The 24,090-nt window shown below is 43.4% G+C and overlaps 1 protein-coding gene across 10 annotated transcripts in view; it reads right to left on the minus strand.

Moving 5' to 3' along the window:
- LOC130513723 (partitioning defective 3 homolog) overlaps positions 1–24,090 on the minus strand; it is a 239,643-nt gene that overhangs the window by 104,005 nt on the left and 111,548 nt on the right. For 7 of the 10 annotated variants that reach the window (XM_057012694.1, XM_057012689.1, XM_057012692.1 and 4 more), the window contains 5 exons: positions 21,638–21,777; positions 21,366–21,494; positions 10,492–10,680; positions 9,923–10,093; positions 886–1,033 (listed from right to left, as the gene is read on the minus strand). In XM_057012694.1, the coding sequence (XP_056868674.1) occupies positions 886–1,033; positions 9,923–10,093; positions 10,492–10,680; positions 21,366–21,494; positions 21,638–21,777 (777 nt within the window). The remainder of the gene's footprint in view (positions 1–885; positions 1,034–9,922; positions 10,094–10,491; positions 10,681–21,365; positions 21,495–21,637; positions 21,778–24,090) is intronic. The other 3 variants (XM_057012690.1, XM_057012693.1, XM_057012698.1) reach the window with 1 other exon arrangement.

The following is a 24,090-nucleotide window of genomic DNA, read 5'->3' on the forward strand; positions in this document are numbered from 1 at the left end:
CCTACTACTACAACACCTCCCAAGTCTTGTTTGTACTGGACCGCCCAGTCCCCTACAGGCTGAGCTGGTACCAGTTTTGTTTTGTTTTTTTAAAAGCCTTGTTAATGGAAGAAAATTAGGGTTTTTTTTGTTTTGTTTTGTTTTTTACAGATTGAACTGTACTTTTCACCAGGTTAATGGTTTTCCCTGTCAAACCAGGGGAGCACTGTGTTTCTAATGATCGACATCTGCTCATTGTTGCACTGAGATCCGCAAGATACTAATTACATGTGAAGACTCTCAGTTCTCTCTCATCTGCTCTGGTCCAGATTTGCGATTAATAAACTGGGTCCCTCGTGAATGGCTGCAGAAATGAACGCGACTGAGCCACTGTGTGCTCACCTGTGCATGTTCACGCATCCCTGGACAAATGCAATCATCCCTCCTCTGTCTGTATGCATATGTGAAAGGTCTGCCGATGTGAAGATGACAAGAACGACTGGCAGAGGATTAAATTGCCAATTCTAATATACCCAAAGAGACACGATCTTAGCCACTGATGTCGACTTTGGTAAAATAGGAATTGACCCGACTGAAGCAAGCATGAAGTGGAGTGAAGGCAGGGAGGATTGGGGATGACGTTAATCCCTGAGAGATTTCAATGGTGAAATTGTATTGAGAGGAAAATGTGTGTGTGAGTGTGGGGGGGGGGGGCAGGTTTGAAGGTAATGGTGTTTTAGGGAAGCCAGCAGATGCAAGTCAGGCAGAAGCTGGATGGATCGATTGGGGTGAAAAAATGTCCAATGGAGCATGCAGTAGGCAGGTCAAGCACACTTATCATCCATGCCAATACATTACTTTTGGAAGGAAACAAAAAAAAGAGATGCAGAAGAGGTCAGAACTCACCAGCGTGTCTGACGCTACTGGACAGAGGTGTTGAGTTGCCGTCAGAGCTGTTGATGGTTTCATACAGAGAGTGGGATATTCTGCGCTCATGGCTGTCCAGTGCAGTATTCACAGGATGCTGCACAGTGAGACTGTTGCCCAGGAACTCCTACACAGAACAAGAGAGAGATGAAGAACAGCCAATTTAGAAATTTCCAATTTCCAAATGCACAATATTGTGTTTTTGAAGAGGTGGATAGAAACAAGGATCACTCATGTCAGAAGTGCTGTACGTTCCTATTACTCACACAAAGGCTAAAGCTAAATGAGAATGTTTAAAGCAGTAAATAATGCTTTAGCACATAGACTGAGTGAGCTGCTTCTGTTAATCAGAAGCTCTGAAAATTAAATTCAGCCTGTAATCAATAACATGAAGTGGATGTGGTTTGACAGGAATGGGAACGCATCAAATCAGTCCTCCTTTGTGAACCCATCGATGCTCCACAACCAGGAAACGAGTACTTCTGTAGTAGTATTTTCTAGCGAGGCAGTCCAAAATGACTCCTGTAATGCACAAGTAGATTTCCAATAGTTTGATTCAAATCAAATCAAACCAATCTTTATTTATATAGCGTCTTATACAATCAAAATTGTTTCAAGGCGCTTTCCAGAAACCCAGGGCCTAACCCTGATTGACAGGTGACTTCCAGTAAATGGTCTGCTGTTGTACTGGTTACTGGTTTGCATTAACTTCCAGAATCTGGACCTGGAGTCAAAATCTAGGGAAGGGAAACAAACCTTACATGCACGTGCTGAGAGTTAGAGAACTGAGCTTGGGCTTCCACCTTATATCATACAATGCTCCTCATCAGCCTGTGGGCAGCCACAGGAATGCAGTGAACTCCCTGTTCAGGCACCATTACAAATAGCTCCCTCACAGTAACTGTTGCAGGGTTCATCACTCTACCCCGAGCTTGTTTCCAACCAGGGGGCCCCAGCTAATATTGAAGTCCCAAAACACAGTGCAGGCTTGAGGCTACACTACCAAAAGAGAGGATCAGGAAGAAGAGGAGAAGAAAGGAAATGTTTGGAATTAATATTGTAGGAGTATTAAGGAATATTCTAAAAAGGGGGTAAGGATTTGACACTGTAGGTGGTGCTGAGTCACCTTCTCCTGGCAGTAGTGGTCCCTGGAAGGCACAAACCCAGGTAGGGCCGTTTAATATACACTAAATTAGTGGTTTAATGAATTGGTAGCACAGAATTTTATCAGTATTGATAAGAGAGGACCATAAAGAAGGAGAGAGGGTGACAGTTTGTGTGTGGGGACTGGGTCAACACAATCACCATAGAGCCACAACCACTGCAGCCTTATAATAAACCCAAGTCCCTCGATATTTCAAACTCAATAAGGATCAAATTGTTGAAATGAAGATTTATTTTACTCCCACCTCCATCCCTGCTGTTGTTCATTGGTCTCACAAGTCTTTAGTCAGACGTAAAGTAAAATGGAGGGATTTGGGTAAGCGGGGGTGGAACTAGAGGAACAGGGAGGGAAGAGCTGAAAGCTTGAAGGAACATGTCAAGTGGACCAAATCTCAAACATAAAACTGTGTCACTGTCTATCCAAATGTTTTACAGGCTGATTTAAATAATAAATAAATATTAACAGACTTTCAATGCAAATAGACTTTTAATCAACTTAACGCAGATGCAAATATAGCTGCAATTTATTCTGTGTGTATGTAGCATTAATGAAGTCTGCTGCTGTGCATGCTAATGCTTTAGCACACTTCAGCATCAGTTTTAATGAACTGGGGCTAACATTCTGTGAGTGACTCTTTTCTGTGGAACTATGAGCCACCTTACAGAGCAATCAGAATTGATCAAATGGGAACGTGACAACCACACAGAAATAAACCAGTCTCATTCAAAGTAACATGAATTGTTGTTATTCATCTTCTGATTTTTGTCCATTCTTACATCCATCTCTTGTGTTGTGTCTGACTTAATCTAGTCTTTTGATAGTGGATTAGCCTGTTGACTCAGAGAAAGGGCAGCTGCACGGTCAACATTATCTGCTGCTCAGCTCCCACTGGACTCACTAAACTTAAATGTGCACTGTTGCTGTTTTCCACTGTTGTGGTTTTCCATATAATCTAGTGTTGACGAGTGTTTTGTGTTTCTGCAGAAAGCACACGTGTGTGCCTGTGCAGCATCTTCCTGACCTTGAGGACTAAGGACAGTGAGTGAGCGAGAGGCAGTGTGTTTTTAGGGCTTCTCCTAAGCTGTCAACTAAGGCTAATAATGTCTAGTCCATGGCCATTTCCTGGCTCTCTATCCTGGTCTTGGCCTGTTGCCGGGGCCATAATCCAGTCAACCTTCACCATAATGCCATAATTACACTCCTTAAGCCCCTGCATCCTACCCCAGGCACAACTCACCTCTGTGCTGGCTAGATACCCAGTTTTTATTAGCTTTTCACATACAACTAGAGCCACATCTAAAACCTCTGCTTCCCAAAGTGGTTACCTTGGACTTTGAGAACTTCTGAGAAAACTTCAATAACATCAAACATAAGTTAAAGACCTGAAATGAATACAGAACTACTCCTCTTCCGCACCAGTTCTAATTAAACCTCATCAATGTCCTGTCAAAAATTATTCATTTCTTTGCTTATATTTAATAGCAGTAACCCAAAATGTCAAATGAATTTTAAAGGATTTGCACCGTGTTCTCTATCAACAACTCATGAACAGGTTATAACAACAGTCAAAGATGTTACAAGCTGACATCAAATCTCAATAATAAGTGGCTAATGATGCACGTTCAATATAATCCTAGATCTAAGATTTTGTGTGTTTGTTTGTGTGTATGTACCACAACTCCACAATCTTGACCATAATGTGCCAAAAAACAGCACAACATGTATAAGACAAACACATTGTTGCTGAAAGCTGATATGTAAATACTATTCTGTAAAATGCAAGGTATAAGGGTGCCCTCTGTATCCACATACACGTGCATGTTTCTTAACAGACACCTTTTAGACACAGTCAACCTCCCCAGTTTGCCGCCGTGCCCAACCAGACCACTCAAACACCAGATTCAATATATTATGTTCTCAATTGGCCCTATTGAGTTTCCCCTGCCACTCGTAAATGAGTTAGTCCTCAGAGAGCCGGCTGGGAATGAAGGCCCAGCCGTAGCAGGATTGCATTTCCGTTGCTTTGCGATCCACTTTCCCCAATTTAATCGCTACCTTATTGGGGACTGCATTTCCCAGAGTGCATCACTTTGTGGCCCCACTCGGTCTTCTTTCCATGAATCACTGCTATTTGCTGTGTACATGTCACAATCTAACCATACCTCAATCGGTCTGTATTAAGTCCCGTGTGGGGGACGAGGGCCAACTCTACACATTCCCCTTCCACTATCTCTGGACCATCACAATAGTAGGCCTCTTCCAGCAGTGGTCAGCTCAATACTAATAAAACCATAATTTAGCAGGCTGGGGCTCTGATTGATAGCTCTCTCAAGGCTCTATCGATCATGCTTCGCTCATCCAAATGTGCATCTGTTGTTCGGGCCAGCCACTTCCTTCCCCTTGTCTCTTTGCATAAAAGTCTCTGTGACTAACGGTGGTGCTTATGGAATGAATGCAAACCGAGCCGCTGGTGTGCTGAGGAGACAACTTTGGTGCTCTGACACTGCACCTACTGCACCCTCACCCCTGTGAACTGAGCTGTGGGTTGTTCTCGCTCCTGCAGTGAATGCTGCTCCATCTCTTCCATACCCCGTGTAGCACCTCATCAAAAATATATCCGCATTTCAGGTTGTGCGATAACTGCTTTATCCCTTCGGGGGTCATGGGGAGCGTGCTGCAGCCTATGCAGCTGCATGTGAATGAAGGAAGGCTACAGCCCCAAATGAGTCACCAGCTCACCAAGGGTCTTATGTGAGCATTTTGGGGGTTCAAGACCTTGCTCAAGGGTGGCCCGGCGGTGCTCCGAGGGTGTCCTGGCACTACCAGAACACCTATTAAGTTATGACCACACTGAGGCTTGAACTTCCTGTGTCGAGGAGTCCAGGTGAGGTCACTAATTGTAGCTGACCTTCAATGCCCTGACTAACTGTATCAGCCATATCTGATGTCAAGCACTGAGACTGTCGTCTTCCGGCAGCTCCAGCTGCACGAGGGCTCGGTGCCGAGTGAAAAACAACCAACTCTAAACATCAACTCAATCTGGAGTATCTCTATTGCTAACAGACAGGAAGATGAGGTGAAGTCTGGGTGATTAATGCCGTTCTTCATTGGCAGGTTGTTATACTGCTGTCACCTGGGATAGAGAAAAAATCCTGAAGGCCAACCTGTCAAAAATAGTCCATGTCTCCAGGAGATCCACATCATAAATAACGGCACAAATGCACAGGGAAATGCAGTCTTACGCCGTGTTATGAATTTAAAATCCCAGGAATGAAGCCAGCAACAAACATGCTTAGCGTGTCTCTGTCTGCTTTTAGATGGTGGTGTCATAAATATCTCAGTACAGTGATGTCATGAAATGCCACAGATACCACGCCAGCGAGGGAAGAGGGAACAAATCATAAACAGGGAGGTGCTCTGCTAATTAAATAATGTTGCTGCTATTTCATTCCTCCATAGTCTGATAATCAAACAATTTGTGAGTAATTAAGAATCACAGACAAGCTAGTGGAATCTACATTACTGGCTGTCTAAATAGGAAACTAAAAACAAGTAGGACATGTTAATTTGATCCTGTAGTTCAATACATATACATTAAAGGCCAGGAAGTTTAAATATACAATATTCAACAAACTTTTTATTCTAAATATACAAAGATCAATATATTTGATCATTTGCAGGATTCTGTGAGTCTTTGCACAAATTTGTGGGCGAGGGAGAGATGTGTGACCTAAAAGTCTAAAATGACTTTTCTTAAATTGAATTGCTCATAAAAAACATGGATAGACATATTAATAGAAGCGAGATACAGAAGGAAGAATTATAGTCTCTGAAGCAGCAATGCAATTATTGCTTCAAACAAAGTCACAGTGACCAATCATATCACTCTGCTATCTGGGCCAGAATAGTGCTTTTTCAAAAAGGGGCTATCTGTGGAAACAGAACAGAGGAACAAATTATATTCTCATATGTTATGGATATTATTCGCACACTCTCATACCAATTACACTTCCAAGTTTTTTTTTCTGTCTTCTTCCTCATTAAATGGATCTTATATCATCAAACTAAAGACAAAGTAAGAACTTAAAAAAGGGCGACATGTTAAAATATAATGCACATGAAACACCTTAAAGGGACACTTTGCTTAGTACGTAGGAATAGTTTTCCTGAAGTTATTACAGTTTTATTATGGGTTATGCATGCATATCAGCTGTTTCGCTATTGTTGTAAACTAATAATCACATCAACATTTTGTAAAGGGGAAAGTTATAAAAGCAAAAATAGTTTGTGATGTTTTGTGGAAACAATCAGCAACTGTTCAGTTTAAGCTAACCCACCCCACTGCATCACCTGATTTGCCGAAAAATTGTGACATCAGTTTTCAACAGTGTGTTTTTATTTAATGAGAGCTAGAAATAACCTCTTTGAATCTTAAATAATGGTTCATGGACAGCTTCTGGGTTTCCGCTTCATTACAATTAGCCCCCATGATGAGCGGCACACTTGCTTTGTGCGGCACGAATGGGCCCGTAATTACGCTGATGTTTTTGGTTTTGTTTATTTCAAGGTCAGTACCGCCGTCCTTTCAACCCAAGTCAAAGGACGCCCATCACGCCGCTCCCTCTGCAGCATAAATGCAGCAGGTACTCCGCTCTAGTCGTGGGAGATCTGCAGAGCGGATCAGCCTATTCGCTGAGCTGTCTTTGCTGCTGAAAAGATCTGCTCCGGCTGCTTCAAATGGATCTTTGATCATCACTGCCCTCCCCTACAAATATCAGCCCTATTTATACCTGGGAAAAAATGATTTTATGTCTTTTTCCATTCTGTGACAGAAAAGTGCTGCTCTGCCCCACATTTCAGTAGAACAGTAGAATTTATAATGGAAAAAGTGTGTTCTTGCAATCTAACATTACATACAATATTTACATTGAACATAGTTTGAATATTTGATGTGCTATCAGATAATATTAGTTTAGAAAGTGCTGTCTTCCTGAACTCCATGCGGGAATCCCATCACCCTCCTCTAACAATGCAGGGAGGGTGATGATGAAATCGCTGTAGTTTTCATGCACTGGGGTGGTCTGGATACGTTTCCCCAATCGGAATCCCCATCTCTGATGCATTAGGGCTGTGCTACTGTGCTCCTCTCCCCTCTGCCGACAGTGATGGATTTGATTCATTTCTGGAGTGGCCTCTGGTGCTCGCTCCAATTCAGTCGGGTGACAGAGGTAAACCGGGGCTCGCTCGCCATGTATCTGCCCGGGAAACATAGCAGAGCGGCTCACAAAGGGGAGGGGGGAAGTCCACAGCTACCGTAGGCCCGCATCGACATTTAACTTCTTTTCTTATTTGAACGCCGTAGCTGACCTTAATGTCTGAATGTGCATTAAAAATCCCTCCAGGGTTTTAAACTGGCACCTACTCAAGTCACAAAGCCTCATAAAAATGGCACATTTTCAGCAGAACATGATCACCTGTAATGCGACTTTAATGGATCGGGGAGCAAAAAGCAGAGTTAGATCTTTCTCCCGACAACAGATGAATCAATGCTCACATCACAATTCACAATCTTGATAGTAAAGTATAAAAATATATTTAAAAAATACACCCTAGTATGGCTTGAATAAGGTTTAAATAGTCCATTGCTATTACTGTGGTGACCTTAACTGTCTGTTCAGTGTCAGTCCGTCTACCTCTCTGACTTCTTCTGAAGGATTAAAGAGGACAGGAGAGCAACTGGACCAGAGCGATACGGCTCAATGTACCCAAGAGCAGAAAATTCCCAGAGGGGACGCATATACCCCCCCGGTTTGGAGAAAAGAGGGCAGAAATGGGTCTGGGCTGTTTACCCGCAATATAAATGTACTGCTGAGATAAGGAGATACTGCTGTTGTTATAACTGGTATATATGCTGCATTAACAGAGTTTTGTTGTCAAAGAAATGATTTCACTGCATCCTAAAGTAAACTTCAACTCTCAACATTAGCACCATAGCCGTCATGTGCAGTGACAGCTGAGGCTTGTTTTCTGTTGTTTTATCCTCATAACCAGTGTTGTGTGTTTGTAATGCTGTCTGTTACCATGTTGGCATGGCTATTTTGTACCAAATATTTAGGTAATTCTATAGACAATTGATAAGAACCATTTAAAAGTTGTATTTGTTACCTTAAAATTACCACTAAATAAATAAATATTTAATTGATTTATTATTAGATTCAGTGCATTTACGCTTGACTATATCAAACTTTATTTCAGTAAAACCTTGAGTTATTTTAAAGGAAATTCAATATTGTGTGTTTGTATTTGTTTAGATATGACATATGCAAACAATACTTTAGTAAAATGGTTGGTTGTGGCTTCATTTTGACAATGTTTATCTGTTTAAGTATTGAGATCCAGTTGGGGGAGGGAAAACATAAATATGAAGGAGTGTGGTGAAAGGAAATGAGTATGGGGGTGATGCGCAAGTGGGGAGAATGGAGGTCATAAGGAGAGACCGGCGGCTTAGCGTGGCAGTTCAAACTCAGACGCAGCCACAGGACACAGACTCCAATTAGTGTCAGAGCAATACTAATGAAAGCTGATGTGCAACCTCTGGCTGCAGGGGGGCTGAATGTGCACCAGAGAAGTCCTCGACAGTAGTGAACCCCCCCCAAACACACACACACACATTTATCCGTGATGAGACCACTCAAACTATTCACCATAGTGTTGATGAATATAGATGACTTTCTGGAATTGTTTCCAGGTTTGTTTGTATTTTTTTCACCTCAGATTTTGGAAGTTGTACTTTAACAAGCTCTCAGTTCAGACTCAAACAGTTGGCTAGGTTTCCATGAAGCAGTCCACCCCGGTTTTGGTCTTTATCTGCATTTATCTTTCTTTAAACTACCAAATGCTGGTAAACTTCTGTTGAGAAGATCACTTTTGATGGTTGGTCCACAATAAATCCTCCTGTTTGATGACCAACAGTGTTGCTTTTCTAATGTTTGAGATCCAATGGAGAGATAGGAGACATCCCAGGAGGACCTGCTTCAAAGAAGAATATAGATGCGGTTGGTTCAAGCATTAAAGTGGTCAGACAAGTGCTTTTGGACAGTGCTTGATTTGTTTTGCCAATATTTGTGTAACGGCACTGATACATGTTCCCTATATTACTTAATCATGTTAATGTAATGGCTGGGAGTCGAACTCACAATCGTGACTAAGGTTTGATGAATGGCGGAGACTTTCGATGATTTGACTCCACACATGTTCACACATAAATCCACAATCGTGAAACACTGTCATAGCATTCTGAGCATTTCCCATCCCACTAAATCATTTCTGCAGCGACTTTTTAGCCAATGCGTGAAAAAGAGCCCACTTTTTTTTAATTAAAATGACTGGGATTAGCTCAGGAACACAAATGCTTTTGTTAAAATCCCCTAGCATGTTATGGCTGACTGCTGCCCGTGACACATATACACCTAGCTGCAATACATATTCCTTTATCTGCTATTCCTTCAGGTTCATTCCTAAGGCCTGCCACTCACCAGCCAGTGAAGTGCTATTTAGATAGAATATTGACGTCCAGTGTTGATGAATAAAATGACAGGATGGGGATGAGTAGGATGCTATCGCCGTCTCAGAGAGGAAACTAGGTTGTTTAAAGAGTTGGAATAATCACTTCAGGAATGTCTTTTGATTACCTGAACGCAAGAAAAGCCTACTGGGGATCACAGAGAGCCAGTGGGAAGGTAAAGGAAAACCAGCCTCTTTTATCAGCCGATGCCACTCTTCCTCTTCTTATTTAATATAACTTTCTTCGGTTCAGATTTGGATGCTTGCGTCTGGACTTTCCTCTCCTACCTCTGTGTTTCTGGACACCAGCCGGGCCACAATCAGTTGGATCATCCCTCGCTTGTTGCCCTCGACTGACATGGACTTGCGCAGTGTTTCCATGGCCTCCTGGTTGGTCATCCCATTCAGCGACTCCCCATTTACAGCAATGAGCTGATCATTGACACACAAACGTCCATCCTGCGGCACATTAGAGGAAAGGTAAAAAGAATACCAGTACTGTGTGTTTACCAGAAGAAAGAATATGATCTTTGTGCTATTAACCCCAGGCAGATTCTGCCATCACATGAGGGGTCACATTCTCTTTTTTTTTCTTTCTCTATAAATACCAGGACAAGACAATATTCACATCCCTTTTCAGTCACTAATTGGGCTCTCTTTTAAAGAAAGAACTGAAAACCACCAGTGTTTAGCAAAACAAATGATATTGAGCCAAAATATGAGATTTGTGTAAGGGACAAAATAATTTCATGTGAGAAAAATAACTTCCATTTTTGTCAGTAATGGTTCCCGGTGTCAGGAGACAGGCCAAGGTTAAGTGACAGTTGAGGTCATATTGGGAAGCAGCAGGTACTTGCCTTGCTAGCAGCGCCACCATTAATAATGGATTTCACGAAAATGCCCAAGTCAGTGTGCTTCTCCTTTGAGCGGTTACCCTTGACGCTGACCCCCAGGCCCGCTGATCCGGAGTCATTCAACGGTATCTCAAAAGTCAGGAATTCTTGACTTAAATCTGACGTTAACACCATCCCATCTTCCTCCGGCTGCTGGGGAGGGTTAAAAAGAAAAAAAAAGAGCATTGTTTGTTTGACTTTCTTAAACACGCTGCCTCTATCAATGCTGTCAATTGCTAAAAGGCTAATGTCAACCTGAAGTGAATAAAAACAGAAATAAAATGAAAAGTAGAAAATAGATGCAATAACAAGACAGAATGAGTGAAAGTATAATCTCAAATGAATCCTGATTCTTTTCTATTAACATGAATACTTTTTGGTCAAAAACAACATGGGAAAAGGAAATCTTTTTGAGCCCTCAGAAAGGTGTGAGGCTTCCTGCTATACAAAATGATCAACCCGGATGAGCAATATTTTCTGCATAACAAAGGTAAATTTGAAATATTTAAACCTTTTCAGCTAAACCTGCAAACGTCTGCAAACACACTTTTCTCACTAGACCGGGGTGATCCCAGGTGTATGGTGGTCAGGTGTGCGTGTGCTGTATGGCTGCTCGGTTTCAGAGTGATGGGCGGAGCAGAGAGCAGCAGTCACCGTTGACGGATTTTTCCTTGGAGTTACCAGGATGCAGCGGTGCATTCAGGTGCATGCTCTTTTCAACACCCTCTGACCCCCTCCACCACAATTCTCCAGTCAGCCGTGCTTTCTGCACCTTTCTGTTTCTCTCTCTTTCTGTGTCTTTCCAAATCTGCTTTTGAGATGCCGTACACCTGTCTGCACGATGTTCCAAATGGCCTCCGATGCCCACAGCGAAGGCACACCCCTGGTACCCATTTAATGCTGCTGCCATGGAGCACCTCTGGTACAGAAGAGCTAACCCAGATGAGTAAAGCTGACTTGAGGGACGATGATCTCTTTCTAAAACTGCTGTTTTATATACAGCATGTAGAGGGGTTTAGTCCAGGAGGTGAACATATAACAATGCAATAGCCTAAAATAGAGCCAGTCTGCCTCAGAGTGCTTATGTACATGTGTTTAAGTACATTCTGAAAGAACAAAACACACACTCGAAGCTGAGTTCCAGGAATAGGCGGCCAAGGCAGAGAATGAAAGAGGAGTGTAACGTTTTCATCAGACGGGAGCAAGTGCCACAAGCCAAGAATTGCTCTGTCAGGCTGCTCAATGGACCCTGTTCCACCGTCATGTCAGCTCAGAAAGAGCCGGCTTTAACTGTCTGTGTTCAGGAGCTGGAATAAAGACATCAGGGCTGTGTAAAATAAAGTAAAATGCATATTTGCAGTCCCAGACTTAACTAGAAGTTGTCTAGAGACAACCTGCCTCCATTTGTGCTGTACTTAAATGGCTACATGTTAAATATCTGTCAGATGCACGTGTGAGTCAGGGAAACCAAAGCAACAGCAGAGCCAGAGTGAAATACATGTAAGAATAGAGAGCAGGGTGTGAACAAAATCGCAATTTCTTCCATTCACACATAACGCGGAGTTCTCTGCACATCGCTGCCTAAAACAATTACCACGGCTGGAAACTTCTTTCCACACTTGGCCCAATTTAGTGGCATAAAGGTCATTGAAAATGAATTTAAAATTGCTGAAGGAAATCAGCGATGGGTGTAATTGCCAAAGCGGTGCACATGTGGTAAGTATTTTATCAAATTCTCTTAGCCATTGTTACTATGCGGAGCAAATTGTGATGAAAAGAACGAGGTTGGAAACATCCCCAAGCCTGCAAACAAGCACTACTGTCCTACGTTAACGGTCATCCTCTGAGGTTTTGGTTAAGTTTAGCTTATTAGCCAAGCACACCGTGAGTGCGTTTACGTACATGCTACAGCTAAAGCTCATTTAAGTAGCTCCATCAGACTGTCCCGTCTACTTAACCTATGGTGACTGATCATCAGTGCAAGCATGGAAAGCTTTGTGAATAAACCAAAATCATAGTATCAATTAAATTTCCACACATTTCTGAGGGTTAATTTGTAATTACATCCAGTCATAACCTTAAACAAATGGGTAATATGCAAATACACTCGTCCCAGCAGAATGGCTGGAAAGGATTTTTAGTGAGGCTTAACTACAGATGTGCATCACTGAATCATCAAATAGATGCTGCTCATTTTCAGCTTTTTAATGTCCAAAAGCACGTGCATGCGTCAGCCCGTTCGGAGTTCTGAGACAACTGCCAACTCCTCGCTGGGAGGAGTATGGCCATACAGTTTAAGTGGCCTTTAAGTACTTTGGGCGTAGTGCGATGCTGCACTACAGACTCATTCTGTGCCATGACAGCAGAAGCAATTATGTGAACAGATGCTGAAAAGTGCTAAACGAAGACAGGTGGCGTTGATGACAAACACACACAAAGCGTTAAACGTGCCGGCATCGTCGTTAACCACGATCGGCAGCGTTGCCTCCAATTAGGAGCCACAATTATGAAGTCACACTTTTTCCCAAGTTTCAGGGTAAAAAAAAGCATAGCAAAGCAACGCTAGTATGTGATTTCTGATATTTTGTTGTTTGAAGAGGAGAGCTCGGCACCTCCATGGTAACACAATGATACTATTCCCTATTAGCCAACTGTCTTCCAGCGTTTGTCTTACAATATTTAACACTAAGTGGACGATAATCTCTGATAATTCTGCTGCTGTCAAAGTGTTCTGGTGAAGCTGCAGAAGATTTCACTGGTTACAGAATTCCAAATGGCAGCTCCACACACTTCCTTTCCTGGAATTTCAGGTCCAGCCATATTTTTGAATGTTGCTGTTTGCTGATCTTCCCTCAGTGTGTTTTAATTCCAACATTCAGCTTTAAAGTAAGTAAAATAAAATGACTGCAAACATTTAATTCATTTTTTTTTTCCTTTTTGAGAAGACCTACAAAATGAATGACCTCTTTATGCAGACCAAACAGTCGACTTTTAGACTTTATTATCAGAAATAGCAACAAATTATATCATCCTTATAGAGAGGTAAAAAGGCATTACTCTTATAGACATCTAATTAGATTAACAACATAGATGTCATTTTTTGGCATGGCGACAGCCATTACATAGCTTCAACCGGCACTTTTTATCGCCACTTTCAGCAGGAGAGGCCAAAACATTCATCATCCCTTAAAATGCTCTGAGCTTTCAAAGGTTAATGTTATTGCTTTGTGTTGTGCAGGTAGAAGCAGCGACTTTCGGACTGTTTTGCATTATTCCTTCATTTTCATACAAATCAAATCTGCTGAGAACAAGGGATCAGCGTTCAAGTGTAGTCTGTCAACTTTATGAGCTTTAAAAGAAAACAAAAGGATGGATGAGACTGGAGACATCGTTATCATGCATATTGTTGGCGCGTCTTAGCAGATCCACTTTGGTAAATAGGCTTTATATTGCAGTTTTCTTTAAATCATAAGGGGCAAGGAGTTCCAATTGCTTAGCAAACTCTCAGGAGCAACTTGGAGTTTGGTGCTTTGCTCGAGGACAACAGGGCACTGTGGCCTGAGACCAAAGGTTCATGGCGAGTCCACCAGCTACAACCACCAGCCGGGGGAATTAAAGGGTGCTTTTGCTTGTCTGAGGGCAACATAGCCTATTGCAAGGTTATGGTTAGCTGTTTGAGGCTGTGAACCACGCCACAGCACACGTCTGCTTTCAGCTTCTGGATGATACGATGAACCTAAACTACCGTACATGGTATTAACTATCGAAACATCATATCAGGATTATCAGGAGCCAGCACTGGTCTCCTGCATCTCCTCCGCCTCAACAGCCAGGAAAGTATCTGAAAGGTTGGATAAGTATGTTTTATCAGAGTCCTTTTCTATGTAGCACAGACAGATTCCACTCTGATTAGTGATTGGATGTTCTGCACAACATTATTGTTCATTGGTGTATCACCAGGTGTACCAGAAGAACACGGGTGTAAGCAGGACATCACTGACTAACCCGAGGAAAACAGACTTATATGAAATCACTGTAAAGAAACCGGGATCCTTTATAGTGCAATATATTGATATGATAGCAAAGGTTCCTGACGTTGTGGTAGTTTTAATTGAAAAGTAGGAATGGATAAAGTTAAACAGTTCATTGTGGCTAAAATGAAAAGAAACAGAAGTGAGTTTGGCTCCAACTCAACAGAACTGTTTATCATCAGGTTCCTCCTCAAAGAAGATGGGGGGGGGGGGTTGTTTTGTCTGTATCAATTCATTTCCCCCTCTACTGAATTGGTAAATGGATCACAGCAGCAAAGAAATCAATATATGCCTGGCATGTCTGGTCCTGTCTTCTGACATTAAATTCACTGTACTGCAGCCAGCAGAAGCCAACACATGCACTACGGTTTGAGGAACCATTAAGAAAAAGGAACAGACACGTTGTGTCATCTGGGTTGTGTGAGACTGATGGCGATTACCTTCATTTTAAGGAAAAAAGAAAGAAAAAAGAGCCAAAATGATGACTTTGAATCTGGCCAGGGAAGCGGTGCTCCTACATCAGTAATATATATCCCATCACCGTTTAGTACCGTAAACAATAATTTGAGAAAACATAAAATAATGTGGATTAGCGCTGAAAGCTCCAATTACAGCCTGATGAAGTGAAAAAAAAAATAAAAATACGGTTGGGAGAATCTGAAACCAGGCCACAGGGGTTGGCACTTATGAAACGGGCAATTAGTCTCATATAATTGTCAGCAATTCTGTCACACATTTGTCGACTGCGTCCCAGCGTTCGTGCGAGCTGTAAATTCCACCGCCACATCAATCAGAGGCTGTAATTAATTGTGCAATTAAGATTCTCACCACTTGGCAGATACAACTACTAATGGATCAGTGACAAGTGTGATATGATCATAAAGACGTGGTTTTAATGTACTGTTTCATTGCTCTTATGTGGTCCGCAGCGTTACAATAGCGGCTTCATGGGCCCATTTGCTCCTCGCAGCACTGGAAGTAAAATATAGTGTCTGCGGTTGTAGATTAACACAGGGGTGGTTTTATGATGGCATATGGGCCCAATCAAGCCTGTATTATTAATCTCCATTCATGATGTGTAAAAAAATTATGGCCGGGCATATGGTGGAGTTATTGTAAATGGCCTGGCACTGGGAGGGTAGCCGTCGCTAGCTCCGAAGAGCAACAGGTGAAATTCCGTCACTGGATCAGCACCCTTGGGGGTGATCAGGGATACATCTTTGACTTTTGCCATTGCTCGCCACGGGGCGGAACAGGATCTGTGCTTCACAAAGCTGGGTGCAAGCAAGCACAGGCTCGTTGCTGTAAACACAAACAGTGCTGTGTGTGGTGGGATAAATGCCAACAATAAATAACATTTGCCGGCTATGCACATGGTAGTTTAGAGTATATATTCGTGTTTACTGCTTAGGTGTCCTTCAGTGATGCAGTTAGGCTGCTCTATTGGTGTGTGTGTGTGTGTGTTAACCTATGAAAAGTGACAGTGAGTAAGCCTTGTTTCTGTCAAGCTTTGTCCATCTGACACCATGATTGTGGTGGATAATGGCATGTAATGTACTGCTTCCCGGCCTTAGAAATGACCTTAGAAATGTGCTACGTGAGGATATTTGTATCATAAGTTGTTATTTTCAGAGCAGAACACACACTGTTGTATGTTCGTGGGTAGATGCAGGGAGGATAAATCTTTTATTGATGATGCTTAGCTGACCCACTACAACAGGCCTTAGTAGGCTTGTTAGTATTGGCATCCTCTCAGCCCTGACCACTATAAGGAGCCATAAAATGCAGCAAACGATGCACAGCTTCACAGCTCCGCGCACGTAGACGTACACCTATCGCAACAGCTAACTATATTATCTGGACGTGTTATTCGATTTGGAACAGTTTTTTTTCATCCAACCAGACTAACCAATTCCCACACCGATGACTGGATAAAGTCTCTGAAAAGGGGAGATCTTTATGTCCTTGCCCTTTGAGGAAACTCTCCATGTGGTAATAACACCACACTTTCCGGGTTCATTTCTCAGAATGAAACATCCACCAGACAAATGATGAGCTCTTTCTCCCCGTAAGGCTAATATCATGACACGCCATAATTGTGGAGGTTAAGGCTGGGAAAGAAAGAGACAAGAAAGGGCATCCTTATTAGTGGTAAGTCCAGTGTTTGGTAAAGGTTAAAGCTGTTCGACTGCTCTCAAACAATATTATGTATCTGTCTGCTGATGTCTATCGATATGGTTGAAGTAGAAAAGGAGACAAAGCAAAATCACAGAGGCAATGCCTAAATCTTCTCTGCCATTTAACCTTTTCTCTTGCTGCTATTGCTGCTCGAGGCCCATCAAAATGCATTCCGACTGTGGTAATTAAAGACGCAGACAAACATGTTGGGAGGGTAAATTAATTCCTCTAAGTGAGTGTGCGGAAGGGTGTGTGTGTGTGTGTGTGGGGGGGGGGGCTCCAACACTGTGCCTGGCGCGCTATTAAACATCTAAACAAAAGAACCAAGACCAAATTTTTAGGAGCTGACATTAAACATCAGCAGGCAAATGTCAACTAGACAAAAAAAGGCCTCTTTTTTCTTCTCATCCATCTGTTCGTGTGGGAGTGAGCAAGCGAGACGAAGAGGCCCGAGGTTTTCTTTTTTCTTTTTTTTCTTTGCTGTGCCGGTCACGCTACAATTTACAACATCATCACATTGTCATAGAGTAAATTACATGAATGAGGACACATGAAAACGGCAGTCCCTGGCGATGTGTGGATGATAACACACACGCTTGTTCTCCCATCGAGAGTCGATGACAGATGAGGCAATTACCCAAAACCAGCTTTTCCTTTATAGTTTATTTGCAATAGCTGTCATCAACAGAGCCGCAGTCCCCTTATTTGATTTTTATGAACTCCTGAGGATCATTAGAGATTTGTGGAAACATCGCTGTGAATGAACGGTTAAAGAAGGCACATAAAGGAAAGAAGGATCTAATAGAGAGCCATGAAAGATTGTCTGACATTGTCTAATAGCAAAGAATTAAAGAACAAACAAGGTGTTGCATTCGCTTCACCCTCATTATGCGCCGTGCGGCAGATTTATTGACGTTTCTGATCCCAAGTTCATCATTATTCTGCCACTGTCACAGCTGCTGGCATCCTTTTGCTTCGTCCATCAAGTTGGATTTCAAAGCCACTTTAACAGTGATTGCTTAAGCAGTCATGCGTGCATACATTAGCTCTGTCTCAGACTCGTGACTGTATCAACAGGATTTTCAGGGTGGTAATAAAAGGTCAGAGTGCATCCATCTCTGAGATGGCAGCAGGATCCATGTCTCTGAAACAAGTGAACTGGACAGGAAGCAGTTGAGCAGGTGGGCGGGGCTTGATATTGTGTTAAGTGATTGACGTACTTGAAATTGGTACTGCCATCTAGTGGCGGTGATATGATTTGCAACATTGAACAAAATCCTTTTTGAAAATACGAATGACTGGAGTCAGTCAACTCGTGCATCATGCAACTGTCATCAATCTGTACTGTACAATTGATTGCAAAATGAAATTATTTTTCTTGATTTTCCATTCCGTTTTCTCCCGCTTATCCGGATCCGGGTCGCGGGGGCAGCAGCTTCAGGAGGGATGCCAGACAGCCCTCTCCCCGGCCACTTCCATCAGCTTCTCCGGGGGAACCCCCAGCTGCTACCAAGCCAGGCGAGAGATATAATCTCTCCACCTAGTCATGGGCCGGCCACGGGGCCGCCTCCCGGTGAGACATGTCCGGAACACCTCTAAAGGGAGGCGTCTGGAAAGCATCCTAGCCAGATGCCCGAGCCACCCCAACTGACTCCTCTCGATGTGGAGAAGCAGCGGTCCTACTCCGAGCTCCTCCCGGATGTCCGAGCTTCTCACCCTATCTCTAAGGCTGAGCTCGGCCACCCTGCGGAGGAAACTCATTTCAGTTGCTTGTATCCGCGATCTTGTTCTTTCGGTCATCACCCAACGTTGATGGCCATAGGTGAGGACTGGGACGTAGATCGACCGGTAAATCGAGAGCTTCACCTTCGGCTCAGCTCCTTCTTCACCACAACAGATCGGTTAAGCGCCCGCATCACTGCTGATGCCGCTCCGATCTGCCTGTCGATCTCACATTCCATCCTACCCTCACTCGTGAACAAGATCCAGAGATACTCCTCCACCTGGGGCAGGACCTCCTCCCCAACCCGGAGAAGGCACTCTACCTTTTTCCGAGCAAGGACCATGGACTCTGACTTGGAGGTGCTGATCCGCATCCCTGCCGCTTCACACTCGGTCGCGAACCATCCCAGCATTTGTTGGAGGTCCCTGTTCGATGGTGCCAGAAGAACCACGTCATCCGCAAAAAACAGCGACGAGATCTTCCGCCCACCAAACTCGACACCCTCCACTCCCCGGCTGCGCCTAGAAATTCTGTCCATAAAAGTTATGATCAAAACCAGTGACAAAGGGCAGCCCTGGCGGAGTCCAACCCTCACTGGGAACGAGTCCGACTTGCAACCGGCTCTCCGGACCAAGCTCCTGCGCCTTTGGTACAGGGACTGGACGGCCCTTATCGAGGGACCTTCCACCCCATACTCCTGCGGCACCCCCCACAGAATGCTCCTGGGGACCCAGTCATAAGCCTTTTCCAAGTCCACAAAGCACATGTGGATTGGTTGGGCAAACTCCCAACTCCCCTCAAGCACCTCAGCAAGGGTAAAGAGCTGATCCGTGGTTCCACGACCGGGGCGAAACCCGCATTGTTCCTCCTCAATCAGAGGTTCGACTATCAGTCTAATCCTCTTTTCCAGCACCCTGGCATAGACTTTCCCAGAGAGGCTGAGGAGTGTGATCCCCCTATAGTTGGAACACACCCTCTGGTCCACACACTTAAAAATAGGGACCACCTTCTCGGTCTGCCAGTCCACGGGCACTGCCCCCGATGTCCACGCAATGTTGCAGAGGCGTGTCAACCAGGACAGCCCTACAACATCCAGAGCCTTAAGATACCCCGGCGGATCTCATCTGCTCCCGGAGCTCCGCCGCCAGGCAGCTGTTTCACTACCTCGGCAACTTCCGCTCCGGAAATTGGATGGTCCACCTCCTGGTCATCTGACTCTGTTCCACCTTGAGGATATGTGTTGGTAGGAATGAGGAGCTCCTGGAAGTATTGCTTGCACTACCGGATAATTGCCCCAGGAGACGTCAGCAGCTCCCCACGCAACACGGTGTGGGCGAGTTGCCGCCTGCCGCCCTGGACAGTTTGCCAGATTCTTCTCGGAGCAGACCGAAAGACTTCCTCCATAGCCTCACCGAACTCCTCCCATGCCCGAGTTTTTGCCTCCGCGACTGTTGTGGCTGCAACCTGCTTAGCCAACCTGTACCGGTCAGCTGCTTCCAGAGACCCACAGACCAGCCATGACCTGTAGGCCTCTTTCAGCCTAAAGGCTCCCCTCACCTCTGGTGTCCACCATCGGGTACGGGTTTCTTGATTTTGTTTTACTTAATTCTGTAATTAACATGTTGTGGCCTGTATATATTTTTAAAAAGGATGCTTCTTTTGAAATTTTTGGGTAGTTTTAAAGTCTACGTAGGCTGTAATGTCTGAGTGCAGCCGCAGCCTATAACATCACACAAAGCCATATTATATCTTCTGTTCTCTTAACAATGACACATTTTTAGAACTTCTAATTTCCTTAATGACTCCTTTAATACAGCTAGCACAATGAAATGTAGGCTGCTGAAGGCTTGAATTAAAGTGGACGATTTGTAGCGGCGCTCCTCCAGAGGTGGAGGGCTTCCAACTAGAGAACCAGCACATTAGCAGAGTAAAATGTGTCTCAAGAGTCCATTACTCTACAGGTGGAGCGGTCCCTGTGGCAGGGTTAACAGCCCAGTTGCCACACGGAGAACTACAGCTCTGAGCGCGGCTGGCACTAGGAGTCCGCTGTCAGAGCGAGTGAGCTCAGGCTGGAGGAGGGCAGCACCCTCGCCATCTGGTGCACGACACACAAAGTCACCCTGCATTTGGGCCGCAAGTGTGACAGTGTTTGTTTTGTGTTTGTGTGTACAAAGTTGTAGATTGTGGTTTTCATGTGTAGTCACCAAAGAGACAAAAATGGCTTCATAAATCTGACACTTACAGCGTCCTCTGTCTCTTCTTAGACGTGGAAAAAAGGTTGAATATGGACCAAAACTCCTACTGTTAATTTGTTCAACCTTTAAAATCCATTTCTTTTCTTTCCTGTGGTGTGTTCTTGTTCTTGTTGCCACACTTATCAGTGATCTCGAACGTGTCACACTAGAATGATGTCGTGCAGCGATGGCGATGCAATACAGCCCAAGGTCGACGCAAACTAAACTGACTGATGCCGAAAATACACTGGATAAGTATGTACCGGTAGTACCAACTGGCTCTGCTGGATGCCCTTTCCACCAAAATACACTGGCTGCGTCTTCAGATGGACCCCCCAGGCGGAAGTGAGGGAATTCATGTATGATTGTCCGAGATGACCACTTTTATATTTATATTTTCTCCATCTAGAGGAGTAGATGAAGAGTAGATGGAGGAGTAGTTTGTTTTCAGTCTGATTTCCATCATTTCCACGCAAATGTTGATGTATATGTTTTTTTTAAAACCAGGTACCTTAAATGCGGCATTCTTTTTTATTCTGAATGAATCTTTTTTTTTTTTTTTCAACTTCCCATCCTGCACGTGCTGTCAGACTGCAGCAATGTTCCCCAGCATAACTGTATCTGTGGATGTGTAGAAACTGCATGATGTCCCAACGACGGATGGAGACTTACCACTTCCCGAGGCAGCAAGGGATCCTCCTGGCGGATCGCCAGCAGATTCACGGTCCTGTCCATGGGTGCGGCTCTGAGCAGAGCCACCACCTCTTCCTGGCTCTTTCCATCCAGGTCCACTCCATTAACCTACACACAAAGTGAATCTAAGGCCTCTATTTAACCTTTAAATAGATAAATAAAAAATGTCTTATTTCTGCTTAAAGAAACCACAAGTTGAAAGAGAGAACAGTCACATAAATAATTAGTGGTCAAAATCTAGCCCCACCCACCTCCAGCAGACGATCCCCAGCTTTTAATCGACCGTCATGGATGGCGGCACCTCGAGGCAGAATGTTTTTGACATAAATGGGGGCACTGCCACTGATGGGGACGTCTCGCGACGTAATGCTGAAACCGAGACCCTCTGGACCTGAGAGATGCATGACAACAATTAAATAATTTTAAAAAAACAAAACAAAAAAACCCCCATCCTTTTTATTTTTTTGCCATTTTTCAGCATCTCTGCATTTTGACCAGAGAGGCAGGATGCTCAAAAGTGTGGGGGCTCTCTAGACATGAGAGAACCACAGTGGCACTTTTACTGATTTACAACCCTGCAGAAGTTTTATCACTCAGAATATGTCCGCATGCTTATGCTTTGGCAAAACAGCTCAGCAGCTGAGTTTGAATCCATGAATGTCACCCAGAGATTAGTTTATCCAGGTAAACACCATAACATTAATGTTTGGGCTGTGGCAAGAATGGTGTAGCTATAAAATATAATTGGATTGTTGTCCCGTTGTGCATTTTAGAGGAAATAGCTGAATATTTATTGGCTATTTTTAGTGGGTAAAAAACCTTAAACTATCAGGAATCTGCGGTTCGGTGCATGTTTAATGCATTTCTGCAGGATCCATTTTATTCCAGTGCAAAGTAAGTAACCACTGCACAAGGATCAAATTATGGTTTCTCTGCATCTTTGAAGCTCCTTATAGATAATACAAACATACATTTATCCTCATTTTTTACCAGCTGGGTGTGTCTCTCTGCAGATTTCTGCTAAATATGGCGGTACTATCACGCACCACAACTGAGTGTTTACGATGAGTGCACGTGTGTAAAGCCACTCCAGCAAGCGGCGGTCAGAATAAAGACTACTTGTAGGGAGAGGGGAATGATTACTGACTGCTGAATGCACCGAATGCACTTCAAATGCATCTTGAAATGTAATAGACTAAATAATGAATTGCTACATCGACTGCAGAAAATGTATACATCCCATTCTTTCCGAAGTGTGCAGAGAAGCTAAATTTAACAGTTGAGTATGTGCATAAATGCAAATATCAGCCATGAAAGGCATTTTCTTTAGGTTTTAAGACTGACCTTTCGGGTTTATCAAATGAATATAAATGGGTGGTGTGGAAGAAATAGGCAAATACAAAAAGGGATAAATAAGAGGATCTCAGGAATGACCTTTTCCACTCAAGCACATGTGAATTTGTAAAATAAAAGCAATAAGTTATCTCAAATGTCAGGTTCCAGGATCAGATTAAAACAAATAAATTAGTATATTTCTTGTCAGTGTATAGAAAATCCAACTGGATTGAATTATTATGCTGTTGGGAGCAATTAAAGACAGTGTTCGGAAAGGTGGATATCACCAGATGTGAGGATTTGTATCGGGGAAGTTGTGAGGCACAGCGACACAGCGATTAGCATTCGAGTCAAAGTAGCTCCTCATCTCACAGAGCTGTCAGCGGCGCTGATGGTTCATCACGGCCTACTTTTCCGCTACATCTCTGAAGCAGTCTGACGAAACGTCTGCCATCTCACTGACTGTGATGGTGTTGATGAAGAGGGGGCAGAAGAAGAGGAAGAAGAGATGTACGGAACTTCCCTATGGGGTCTTCGTGCAAACAAACTTGTGGAAAAGTGATGAGGAGGTTCTTATAAAGTCAAAAAGTTGAAATCTTAAAGAGGACGATGTGCTGTGATCTGCCGATCTATTCGGCATTATAATAACTGAGCAGACAGAAATAGCTGTTATTTATGTTCCACACACACACACGCACACACACACACACAGCAACGTTTAGTACACAGGGGAAAGTAGGCCAGTGTGGTCTGGTGTTACGTGGCATCATACAAAAATGCACACAAAAGCAGTGGATAAAGGAGAACCAACACTTTATAAGAACCCTTCAGAACTGCCTTTTCTTCCTTAAATATAGGCCAAAACTAACGGAGACGCAATGTTGTGGCAAAAACATCCGGTTGCCTTTTTGATCTTTAATGCAAGGACTAAAAAAAAACAAAAAAAAAAAACCCAGCAACTTGGTGGTGGCATTTACTACATTTTTGTGAAAGGGTTGGATTTTCTACTACAAAGCCACTGAGCTGAAAGTTCAAACAAGACAAGAATGATTCCAAAAAAAACTTTTTTTTTTTTTTTTGCAGCTGTCATTACATTGAGCTGCGCTTATAGACATCTGATATTATCTCAGACACAATTAGAACTGCAGCTGTTCCAGGTAAACTTTGCAACAGTTATTTAAATTTATAAATAAAATTCACATTACCATGATTAATTGCAAATTCATACATGATTGTGCCTTTCTTCTGGCTGCCTTGCAGAGGGGAGGGGTAGAAGTAGAAAAAAGTCTGGTGTTTTCTAGAATCTGCTCATTAATGGTCTCCAATTTGGCAATTAGAAGAATGCATCGTTATGAGCTCCATGGTAATC

Source organism: Takifugu flavidus, chromosome 17, assembly GCF_003711565.1.
Source record: "Takifugu flavidus isolate HTHZ2018 chromosome 17, ASM371156v2, whole genome shotgun sequence".
NCBI classification, from domain to species: Eukaryota; Metazoa; Chordata; class Actinopteri; order Tetraodontiformes; family Tetraodontidae; genus Takifugu; species Takifugu flavidus.